A 12,785-nucleotide genomic window follows, 5' to 3' on the forward strand; every position below is an offset into this window, starting at 1 on the left:
GGGTCTGTCATCACGGATAAAAATACGGCGAAGCAAGGTGAACGTACCCGCGTCCTTTGAGAGAGTCCTTTCATATTCGTTTCTAACCATACCGACTGTAGAAGCATTATATTCTCCATTTCTACGGTTATCGATTGCACTGAGTTAACCGCGTAAAAGACAACTATTGTTTCCACGATATCTCCGATAACTTCTTTTCTATCCTTTCAACGAGCCCGCGGAATTCCATGTCGATCGGCTAGGAAATTAAATCCTGAAATTATACGCTGAAATATACACTAATACACTTTACGTATATACAGTGTACATATGTAAGATCGCAAGAAACGGAGGAAAAAAGTAAATGAGAATAAGATCGATGTAGAATAAAATCGATCTCGACTTTTACCTTCTATCTTTATTACGTTTCAGCAATAACCCACGTAATATCTTCTCTTTTCTATTTCATAATACTTCTCGATCCTTTATCGAACGTTCTAACAAACATCGTGACATCATTCGAATCAAAAAAAAAAAAAAAAAAAAAAAAGAAGAAGAAGAAAAAAGAAGGGAAAAAAAGGAAAAAACTTGTCTTACAGCTCTTAGAAACGCGTTCGTCCAAAGTCTCATCCTGAAATAATCAAAAAGCTAGGTAAGAACGTTAAGTAACGAAGGAAGTTTTTTTCTTTGGAAAGTTTGTCAAAGGAAAATTCAACCAGGCGATTTCGTCTTTGGTAGAGCGCGTTTAGCGAATTCAAATTCTAAGATGAAGAGACAACAAGAAAGAAAGAAAGACAGAAAGAGAGAGAGAGAGAGAGAGAGAGAGAGAGAGACAGAGAGATCGGATCTAAATATAGCGAGGAGGAGCGCATAGTTTCGCTAAGGAATTTCCAAGACTCCTCGAAGGCAGCAAGCACGGCAAAGCACTTCTACGTCTTGCGCATATTTTTCGCGCGCTGCTACCGTCCGTGCAAGATCCGCGATATGCGGAAGAACAGACGAACAAGGAGAATTAACGCGCTAGCGAGTTCTCCGGGCGCGTTAATTCTTCGAACGCGTCACGGATCGATCGCGAAAGAATGAACAAACTCATCCTCGCGCGCACTCCTCGATCCGATCGCCGAGTTCGCGCGTTTATCGCTAGACCATCGTAATAACAAACGAATACTAACTATTTCCCTTCCGTACGAAAGATAGATAAAAAGAAAAAAAAAAAGAGAGAGAACTCATAATCGTTTCTATGGATCGATATTACGAAGAAGTAGCATTTTAAAAAATCCTCTTTTAATTAATATGTTGAATATCGTATGGGGTCTTAACGATAATTCGGTTTTGCAAATTTTATTTTGTGACATTGCAGCTCTCTTAATTTTGTAAAAATTTGTAAAAATTGTATCAAAATGTGAGTAAAATCTCTTATATCTGTTGTATACACGAAAAGGTTTAAAAAGTATTAAACGAATATATCGACGTGTGCTGGATAGCTTCGATAGTAAACGTTCGTAAATGCGTAGGCAATATTTAAAATTTGTTTCTTTATTAGTTATCTTGCAAGAAATCAAGAAATGTTGATATCGAATACGATTGAATTCAAGATAAGAGGAGAGAAAAAAGAATCACTTGATTAAAATGAAATATCGTGCTAAGATCAACTCGTGTAGGAAATAAAAATAAAAAGAAGGACAAGCAATCATCGACCGAGAATCATTCAAACAATTTTTCCACTCTCACCATAAATTATTATTAATGATAAAGGTCGTGAGAAATGGTGAACGGTTTTCCGATATTACCGATAATCGATATACACGTACATATATCGTGATACACCTAACAGTTCCACGAAGTTATTACTCATCGAAGTGTATCCGGCACTCGCTTCCGTGGAATTTCTCACCCTGCCAGAAGATCGAGATAACTATGGACGATAGGAGACGGATTGATCTGACAGGCGCCGTTATTAGTGAGCTCGATGTTCGCCATGTTCTACTCTTATGCCTACTTATTATACATACACTATTATGCATAAATCGGATATTCTACATTATTATTAATAACACTGAAATTAATTAATTACAATCATTAATAAGGATTACGTTGAGATCTCATTAGCAATTATAAAAGTTTATTGAAAATTGGCCGTGAAAAATATTTCTAATTATTTCTTCTACGCTTCTGTAAAAAAAAAGAGAAAAAAAGAAAAAATGTAAATCATAAATTTACTCCTACTATCAGCTAATCGTCCGGATGTTTATATATTCCATTGTATATAGATATCTATGTACTAATAAACTCCCTCGTAGAGACACTACTAGAGCGTAATAATCGTTCTCGTGGTCGCAAACCAAGAGCAAAGAGAAGAGCGAATTTTTTGCGCGCGCACCTTGAAAGGCCTCGTAGCATGTTTCAAAAGGTTCGGTAACGTTCCGGAGTGAACCCAAAGCAAAAGAAGGAACTCGCTGAAAGCAGCAACGGTCGACACGCAGCCAAGTTGGCTATTTTCGCACGAGGCCTTTTCAGGACGCAGCCGGCTGCATTCCTTTCGGCGTCCGCGAAACGATGCTGCTATTCGAAAATCTTACTTTCTTATTAATCCTTTTTCCTTTACTTTTCTCGGGAAGAAGATCGCAAGAGAGAGGACCGATCGAGCTCGTGGATAAAAGAGCAAGTGAATTATCGAAAAGAATATTTAATCGTACTATAATATAAGAGATATCTCTTCTACTAACAAGTGAAAGGAAAACTAACGGTACATCAAATGTCAAAATAAATTAATTTAATTAAATAATAAATTCAACAAAGATTAATGTACCATAATTAATAATTAGATCTTATACTTTGAAGCTGACAGGTTGATAAATTATCTCTACGAATTAACAATGCACGGTAGAAATGTTTCAACGAATTGAAAAAAAAAAAGAAAAAAAAAAGAAAACGAAAGAAAAAAATGTACATTATAACACAATTATGAGAACGTACAATAATTTAAATATAAATTTCTGCGAAATTTACATTTAACATGAACTTAAGTCGAAGAATTTTAAGCAAGATAAACGTCTCTTGATAACAATGATAAACGTTGAATACCAATTGGCATAGTAGATAACGTTTTTGAATGGAACGCCCAAGCTCAAATCATTCGGACTTGTTTTTCGCTTCGTCGGCTGTTAGACTTTCCTCCTACACTCGTTCGAGTCAATTAGTGTCTTCGTACGAAACGATACATATCTATATATTTATTGCGCAACGAAACGGAATGGAATGGAATAAAATAGTACTCTGAACGACACGTTACACGACCGATAACCCGTATATATGATATTAATTTATCGCTAATAGACGCAAAGAATGCACAGAGACGCGAAAATAAGGGTGGGGGATGGAAGAGGGGGTGTGATGAGAGCACACTTTAAATTAAAGCAAATAACTCCTACCTAAATTCAGTTTTCCGTGTTCGGCAAACATAGCAATCGCCATTGTGATTAGAACACTGTTATCCAAGGTCGAGTAGTAAACTTTGTTCACATTAAATATCCTTCTATATTTACTACGAATTAAATAAATATTCAACGAATCGTTATGACGACGTCGTAAGATGTTTATATTTTCGAAATGAGAAAGAGGAGATTATAAAATTACTCGCATATTTGTATGAGACGATGAAACACGTAATATGTCTATATGTATGTTCGATACACGAGCATATATGTATAAATGATGAATCATCCAGAGGATTCACGTTATTAAAGTGCACGCGGAGCGATCTGTTACGTCAAAATTTAATCTCCCAAAGAGAACGAGAAAGCGAGAAAGAGAGAGAGAAAGAGAGAGAGGAGAGGGGAAAGAGAGGGAGTACGAATTGTCCGTCATTTCAATTTTCCCGACACAATGTGCTATTTAAAACACATAGGTACCGTCTGAAATTCAAAATGAACGTGCGTGTTATCTCTAATCTATCGAATTGTTACAAATGATATTAGATAATAAATTACGCATATTTGCTCGAATTTTATTGTGACATAAACATCCAAAATAAGAAAAGTTTTAAAAACTTAAAAGTTCCGATTCTAATATCGGATTCTATATCTCTTTCTTTCTATCTTTCTAAATTTAACTCGATGCGACACCTCTTAAAAAAACTTGCTTAGCTCTTTAATTTTTATCTTTTCATTTTTTTCGTAAATATATATATATATATATATATATATATATATATTTATATATATGTATGTATATATCGTTATCACCACCGTAATAACAACACGTTGCTCTTTGCGTGACTACTCTGTCTCCAATACGAGTTACGAACCGAACTTTGCAATTTTCCGGTTACAAGTTAATTTCAAAAATTTGCATTGGTTTTCGCATAATTGCCCGTTAACGAGTTCGAACGTGACACACGCTAGTGCTTGACACTTGACTTTCGCGATCGGACCATTACATATATGGAGATACATAAGTAATGAAAATGAATTGGTATTCATTTTGATTACTATTGGACAAGGAAATCGTAGCTGCAAATAGAAAAAAAAGTAGCCGTGCGTTACGTGTATTTACATTGCACAAAAAATGAAAAAGAAAAAGAAAAAACTTGATGATTGATACGAGCTAAAATTGTACACTCCCTCTCCCTCTCTCCCCCCTCTCTCTCTCCCTTTTCTTGATAATTTCCTACGCATAAATCTCCTCTTTTTTTTCTACGGGACGTAACAACGAAATGCGTGTACGTACGTACGAAAAAGGATCAGCTTTGACGCACGTTCCCGAAATGATGAACGAGAAAGATAACGATAGATTAAAATGAGTTAGACACTTTTAAAGCGCGTCCTTGACTTTCCCGTAGAAAAGGCGCGACTGAGCGATCGTGTTCCAGCGAAATCGCGCGACGCCCGAAGTCGCCCGCGTTCTACGGCTGCGTCGAGCGGATGAGAAGCACATAGCGCCTTTACGATGAATCAGCCCCCTCCCTCTTCGTCTTCCTCTTTCAACCCCTCTCACTCTTATACATCCAGTAGACGCAGTCGCGTACTTTCTTTCATCGCAAATGCGAGCCTTATATCGGTGCATTGCAATGATGTCATTGCTGTCCTAGCCCTACTGATAAGCTACAAAGAATTATACAAAATAGACTAATTGATCATTTGTACTAGACTTACATCATCGTGTACTAGATAAAATATAATAGTAATGATAATTAATTGACTGACGTATGTTGAAAAAATGTGAAATCATTGTAACTTTCTTTATTTCACTTTAAGTATGTATATGTATGTGTAGAAGATACTACGGACCCATAAAAAGTTTCTAATTTCATAGAAATAATTATCGTCGAGTATCTTTAATTATCGATGGATTCATACAGAATATTATTTCATATGGTCATAACGTATAGATAAAGTTTGTAAGTTTCTTGGAAGAAGAAACTTTTCAAGAGAAAAAAGATGTACAATATATAAACATAAATTCTATTCTAGGTAACTACATGCAAGAGATCAAAGATCTACTCGCACGACCTATAAGATCTTTGAATTTAAAGCCTTCGGGTCGTTATGCGTTGGACCATTTAAAGCAGCTGGTATTTAACACTTTGACGGCCGCATTTCATACAAGCATTCTCGTCTATTGCGGATAGCTTTTACGTAGATTGAAAATTATGAACAATGAATGTTTAAAAAATTTATACAGGATATATTCCATAGGTTTATAACTAAGAGTATTTCTATAACATCGTATATTAAGAGCATGTCATTAAAATCATTTGGAGTTGAAATTGTTTAACAAACATATGTCCATAAATATTTCCTAATAAAATAACTACCATTCAAAGTTAATGTGAATATTTGACAAAAGAAACAGAAAAGAATGAATTTCATGAAACTCTGGACTACTTTCTTTGGTGGTATATGAAGTCAATAGTTTATAGAAAACAATCTCGCAATAAGGGCAAACTTGTCAACAGAATTATGGATGCGGCAATGCAAATAAGAAATTCTACCGGCATAATGGAACGAGCTGTTAACTAGCTAACTTTTACGCAAGAAGAAACTTTGTATTAAATCTGCAGGAGATAATTTCAAACAGAATTTATAATACATTTGAGCCGTTCGCAGGCCAAAACGATTAACTCCATTTTTAGAATACATTTTTTTTTTTTTTAATTTCAATGTAAAAGCATTTGGTTATAAGTTAACATATTTATATTGAAAATAAATTTCTTCGATAATTAAACTTAACATTACCCAACGACAAAACTTTTTATGGACGTTATATAAGAAATAATGTACAATTATAACTTTAATAACAAAATATAACTATCGATTTTCTTTAATTCTCTTTTTCAGGAGTTAATCGATTTTTACAAATAATCGATTGACTAGGAGTTGATCATTTGTAAATGAACAAGTTAAATTAAACGTCTATTTTCTTTTCTTTATCAAATATTAAATATTCGCATAAACTTTCAACGATTGTAACTCTGTTACGTATCATTTATGGAGACATACTTATTAAACGATCTCAATTTTAAATGACTTCAATAACGCGCCATTTAATTATACAGAGCTAGAGTCATGGGACACCCTACATAAAGTCGGATAATGATCACTGGCAAAGCGAATTTATACGTATATATGCAAAATTGGTAACCACTGAAAGAGCAAAGTCATATCTACGTAATGTCAACTGATAACCATTGGCTAGTGAAGTCATACGTACGTGACAGCGGTCGTCTAAGTATTAAGATAAACACTTATGATATATTTAGAAAAAAAAAAAAAAAGAGAGAGAGAACAGAAAAAAGTCAATAATTGATTTTTTCGTACGTACATCAATCGTACGAATCAATCGCACACAATCCTTTCATAGACGAATAGAACAGAGACAACGAATTATAAACGATATCTGGGTCAGTGTTCCAACTATTGTTAGGTGCGTATGATAGAAAAAAAAAAGAGAGAAAGAGAGAGATAGAGAGAATGATCCCCCGTACCGGAACCGAGCATTTAGGGTTCGACGAAATGATCGTGTAGATAATCTGGATCGATCTAAAAAAAACTTTCTCAATGCGATTTCATCGAGTCCGTTCTCTTAATTAGCAAGAAATTAACTCGAAAAGAAAAGAAAGAAAAAAATAAAGAACCACAAGACTTACATAACGATATTATAATAATTAACATATATGCATAATACGTGTGTTACATAGAACGCGATATGGACTATGGTATAATTGATAGATGCATCATGCTAGCTAATATTGACCTCACTCCCACGCGAGACTACATTGTATTTGCGAATGAAAACAAAAATGCCGAGATAAGCATACACCGGTGGTAACTTAGGAAGATGTATGGGTCACGGTATATTGCCGTGTTATGTTGAATGACGAACTTAAGACGAACTTAGACACGTGTGTGTGTGTGAAACAAAAAAATGTTTTTACCCGTGTTTTTTTATTATTTATTTATTTATTTATTTAATTATATATGAAGGCTCGTAAAACTTCTCGGCAATATTAAAGAGCAAAGTTCTATGAACGATTTCTTTTTCATTCGGTTAAAAATCTGAAACACGCGAGATATAAAACTCTACGATTTTATGATCGAAAATATGCTATAATAATAGACTGATAAAATATAAAAGATATCATTTGAAACTCCTTGTTCGAATATGCGTTGAAGTATTAGAAAATATTAGAACGTTATGATCGTTCGAGTCACGCAAATGATGGGTGCGCCATTGATGTTATACGGAATTTATTAGGATCGTTCGATATAGCGGTATACGAAAAATTTTTGTCGAAGAAGAGCAACGCGAATTGTACTAACACATTAATACTAGATCGAATCACGAGTGACACGATAGAGAAACGCCATGGAGAGAATCGAAGCGCATTCTACGAACTATAAATAACAGTCGAGGGCCGATACACCAATGCGTTCCGAGTAAGAAACGTCGGCATTCGAGACGTGTGTCTAGAGTCAATCTTAATACATAGAGTCTAGAACAAAACGTTAACCGTATATGTATATACGAGCGCGAGATAAATAGTCGTATAAATTGTACTTAGAATTTAGGTTAGTAAGTACGTGTGTGTGTGCATATATATATATATATATATATACGTTAACATGTCTATACGTATATAAACGTACAAGTACGATTAGGAATGGGAACGAACGAGTTTAATTTTCTTCTCGCTTTAAGATGCACTCATACGATGCATCGCATGTTGCGGTTCGATCTAATTCATGGCACGCTGTCGTTGAAAGTAGCACATTTGCGAATCCTCGCGGATACGTCGGGATGAGTTGTCTCTCATAGGAAGAAATTATGTAGATCATCATCTATGTATCTCGAACGGATGGGAAATTCGCGTGGACGGAGATAACGGTAATACTTTGGGTCTATGCTCGAGAATCGCAAGGCCGTAGACACACGACCTTAACGACACGCGACGTGCACGTCGCGCTTCGAGTGAACGCGGAGTGGGACGGAGATAGAATGCGAATAGGGGAAGGAGAGAGAAAAGAGAGAGAGAGAAAGAGAGATAGAGAGAGGAGACGGACGAGTCGACCGCATCTACGTGTCGTCGTCGTCGTCGTCGTCGTCGTCGTTGTCATTGTCGTTTTCGTTCACCCGCGCAATGACACGAGGAGTATGTCACGGCGTGCTTTCGGCCTGTCAAAAAGTTTTACCCCCACCTTTCCCACTTCATTCTCGATATCACCCTGGTTGCCGTCATCGACGAATTACCAACGAAAACGACAGCGACAATAAAAGCAACGGCGACGACGACGATGACGGCAACGACGACGACGACGACGACGACGACGACGACGTTGCACCAATGGTCACGCCTTCGATAGAGGATCGTTGATCTCTTCCTCGACATTTGTATGTAAAAACTCGAAACCGAAAACTCATAGAAAACAACAAAACTAATGTCGAAAACTTTTCGTATCCTCATTCGCACGCACGCAACTTGACGAATCTTTTCTCGATTCGACCGTTATCTATCTCTTTCGACAGGCACTCTCCGGCGAGCTGCACGACCTGCAGATGGCGTGATCCTTTCGTAGCTTTCGCATAATCCACCGCAAGAAGGAAAGCAACCATGCGAGCCTCGTCGAACGTACGCGCCACCTCCGCTCGTCACCGTGCTTAACGACAAAGATTTAGCCTTATAAGTACCTCGTTTGTCGATGAGCTCCGAAATCTCCTCCTTGTTGTCGGCCATCTTAGCACCAGTCACTGGTCACAATGCACGCTGGGTAAAAACAAACGAGCAGCACCGAGAGGCGCGTCGCCGGCAGCGCCTCTCTCTCGTGCTCTTCGCGTTCACGAGTGTCGATCGCGACGCCTCTATCGGCGATACTTTTTACTACTGATGACGTCGTCGTTCGTAACTTGTCTTTCTCCCTCTCTCTCTCTCTCTCTCCCTCTCTGTCTCTGTCTCTGTCTCTTTATCTCTCTTTCTCTTTTCTCGAGCTTTTTGTAGCCACGACGAAGAACAAAACTTATGCTCGAAGTTCTACTCGTTATTAAAAGGAATTTACTAATGAATTATTGTCGTTTGAGTCATCGTTAATGACACGGAGAAATCGCAATTCCACATACACATCTATTTTCAATCTCGTCGATAATTCCCGTTATAAATCTAAAACCCGTTATGAACATAAGATTCTTTTAAAACATGCTTCTCTCTTTTCTATCTTAAGTTTACGAAATTCCAATGAATTTGTAATGCAAATATTGACTTTTGACTTTTTATAAGATGTGTGATCTACTGGTTTCAATTCATGATAAATAAAGTATCCTGGACTATAGTTATCTTATTGTATTTATGAATTAATATTTTGTTTTTTGTGCAATAAAAAAATTTGATAAAATTTAATAAAAGTTCGATTAAAGCGCGCATTTTGAAACACAAATCTCTATTGATATTCGGTAACAGAATATTTTTTATATATATACATATATAATATATATATATAAGCACACGCACGCGTTTTTCGTTGGCTTCGTACTATTAGCCCCCCAGCTCCCGATAGCTCTTCATCGTTAGTGTCCACGTAGACTGTTCGTCCGAGATAGTATTCCGTTACTTGCGTTCGTAGTGAACAGTGCTCCTTCGAGTTCCTGATATTGAAAAATAGTTAACGACGACATGAATTGCCACGACGTAGTTATTGTGTCTGCTGTCAGAACTCCTATAGGTATTGTATTATCCTTAATGATAAATTTTATTTTAATATAAAAAATATACTATTTTCTATAAAAATTATTTAATTTAATTTTTTTCACACATATATAATATAGATTTGATATATAAAATATACTATTTTTTATGTACTATCTTTAAGGAAACTTTTGCGGAAACTTATCTTCTTTAAAAGCATCAGATTTAGGAAGCATTGTTATTAAAGAATGTCTTACAAGAGTAAATTTAAATCCATCTGATGTATCTGAAGTTATTTTGGGACAGGTAATATATTTTATAAATATATTTTAGTTGTGTATACGTAATAATTTTATAATGTTTCATTATATTTTGTAGACGTTAACTGCAGGCCAAGGTCAAAATCCAGCTAGACAAGCAGCTATCAAAGCAAATTTTCCTGTACGTGTTCCTGCTTATCAGATCAATATGTTATGTGGCTCTGGACTGAAGTAAGTCTTATTGCATAAGTAGTTTTTCTTTAAATAAACTTCATTTTAATATGATCCTATCTATAGACATAAAGTCATGTTGCCTTTCATGCTTTATTTGACCTTTTGGTTAACTTGAAAAGATTCTCATAAAAGCCTAAAAATTATTCTATTTTCTTTTATTTATGAAAAACACTTTCATACTTTTTTTTAATTACATCAAATTTCTCGACACATTATTATATAAATTTACATATATCATTATAAGAATTTGTGCTGTAATATAAATAATTATTATATTAATAAGTTGTATGAATATCTTTCATTTTATACTTCATTTACTTATTACTGTTACCAGGGCAATTGCAAATGGTTATCTATCTTTAAAAAGTGGAGAGAGTAATATTATTGTAGCTGGAGGTCAAGAAAGCATGAGCCAAGCACAACATACAATTTATCTTAGGAATGGTATCAAAATGGGAGATTGTAATTTTATTGATACTTTAATACACGATGGATTAACTGATGCATTTACTTCTATTCATATGGGAGTAACAGGTGAATCTAAAGTATCAAAATAAAAATCAATAAATACAAATTTATTTATGTAGATATAATCTTAAAAAATAACAAAATAAAATATTCTTTTTAATGCATTTTAAATAGCTGAAAACATTGCTAAAGATTTTGGAATAACTAGAGAAGAACAAGATCTTTATGCGACTTTATCTCAACAAAAAGCAGCAACTGCTATTTCAGCAGGACACTTTGATAAGGAAATTGTTCCTGTAACAATATCGAATAATAAAAACGAATCTATTCTCATATCTAAAGATGAATTTCCTAAACCTTCAACTACTATACAAGATCTATCGAAATTGAAACCAATTTTTGTAAAGGTATTAAAAGCATACAAAGACAAATACAAAAGAAGAAAAATAAATAATGCCAGGATTATTTTTAGGCTAATGGAACTGTTACTGCTGGTAATGCATCTGGTATAAATGATGGAGCAGCAGCAGTAGTTCTTATGACAAAGGAAGAAGCGATTAAAAGAAACATAAATCCTTTGGCTCAAATTATTGCAGTAGCTGAGAGTGGAGTAGAACCAAGTATTATGGGAATGGGTCCAGTACCAGCAATTGAATTACTTGTAAGTTCTATTATTATATATTGTATATTTTTTATAAAAAAAAAGAAGAAAAAAGAAATGAATAAAAATAATAATTTATTTTTTTGATCTACCAAATACAATATGTATTATATTCATGTGTTTTAGTTACAAAAAACCAAATGGAGCAAAGATGAGGTAGATCTTTATGAATTGAATGAAGCGTTTGCTGCACAATCACTGGCATGCATCAAAAAACTTGATTTGGATCCTAATAAAGTAAATATCAATGGTGGCGCTATTGCTTTAGGTCATCCTATTGGAGCCTCTGGTATGTTATATCACAAGTTATAATAATGAAAGTACTCTGTATTATATCATAAAAATTTATATTTTGCAGGAGCTAGAGTTTTAGTAACTTTACTTCATGCATTAGAAAGAATAGGAGGGAAAAAAGGCATTGCAGCATTATGCATTGGTGGGGGCATGGGCATTGCCCTTGCTATAGAAAAAAAATAACATTTTATATTCATTAATTTTATTATTTATTATTATGAAAATTCATAATTTTATATTACGCGATTTTTTAAGATCTATAGATGACAAAAATTTCTTAATATCACAACTACCCATTTACCTATTGATTGAACAGATGATCTGATTACTTAGTGATCTTATATTTTTATATTTGTTTTATTACATTAAAATATTGATATATAGTTAAACAATTAATCATCAACTATGAACTTGCAGTATTTAAATAAATAACTGTGATGACTGACATAACATAAACTATGCATGCAACTGTGGTAGTTAATATTGTTTATAATATATAGAGAATGTATTGAATATAATTTTAAAATATGGGTTGATATCTATACAATGTACAATATATTATCCTGATTATATAATAATTTCTCTTAGACAAACATTTGAGAATGAACTACACGCAATTTAATTCAAAAATATTACATTATCATATGAAAGATAATTATGAAAAACTATAATGACAATTTATAAGGCACAAGCTTCTTTATAAATAACTACATTA

The 12,785-nt window shown here is 34.4% G+C and overlaps 2 protein-coding genes across 12 annotated transcripts in view; one reads left to right on the top strand and one right to left on the bottom strand.

Moving 5' to 3' along the window:
* The window catches only part of LOC127072901 (MAP7 domain-containing protein 2-like), a 95,540-nt gene extending 86,229 nt beyond the window's left edge, over positions 1–9,311 (bottom strand). For 3 of the 11 annotated variants that reach the window (XM_051013769.1, XM_051013765.1, XM_051013757.1), the window contains exon 1: positions 9,166–9,311. In XM_051013769.1, the coding sequence (XP_050869726.1) occupies positions 9,166–9,211 (46 nt within the window). In that variant the 5' untranslated portion in view covers positions 9,212–9,311. Of the gene's footprint in view, positions 1–3,410; positions 4,050–4,707; positions 4,867–9,165 lie in introns of those variants that run through there. The other 8 variants (XM_051013771.1, XM_051013767.1, XM_051013761.1 and 5 more) reach the window with 6 other exon arrangements.
* Positions 9,312–9,512: 201 nt separating this feature from the next.
* On the top strand, positions 9,513–12,617 carry LOC127072907 (acetyl-CoA acetyltransferase, cytosolic). Its single transcript, XM_051013784.1, has 8 exons — positions 9,513–10,190; positions 10,338–10,459; positions 10,532–10,644; positions 10,982–11,181; positions 11,290–11,522; positions 11,588–11,776; positions 11,903–12,065; positions 12,135–12,617. Exons 1-8 carry the CDS (start codon positions 10,142–10,144, stop codon positions 12,251–12,253), a joined length of 1,188 nt encoding a protein of 395 aa, XP_050869741.1. The 5' UTR covers positions 9,513–10,141; the 3' UTR covers positions 12,254–12,617.
* The last annotated feature ends 168 nt before the right edge of the window (positions 12,618–12,785 follow it).

Source organism: Vespula vulgaris, chromosome 2, assembly GCF_905475345.1.
Source record: "Vespula vulgaris chromosome 2, iyVesVulg1.1, whole genome shotgun sequence".
Taxonomy (NCBI): domain Eukaryota; kingdom Metazoa; phylum Arthropoda; class Insecta; order Hymenoptera; family Vespidae; genus Vespula; species Vespula vulgaris.

Coding starts and splice junctions, on each gene's coding strand:
- LOC127072907 (XM_051013784.1), top strand. CDS start 10,142: ATGAATTGCCACGACGTAGTTATTGTGTCTGCTGTCAGAACTCCTATA. Junction 10,460..10,531: donor CTGAAGTTATTTTGGGACAG/GTAATATATTTT, acceptor TATATTTTGTAG/ACGTTAACTGCAGGCCAAGG. Junction 11,777..11,902: donor TACCAGCAATTGAATTACTT/GTAAGTTCTATT, acceptor CATGTGTTTTAG/TTACAAAAAACCAAATGGAG.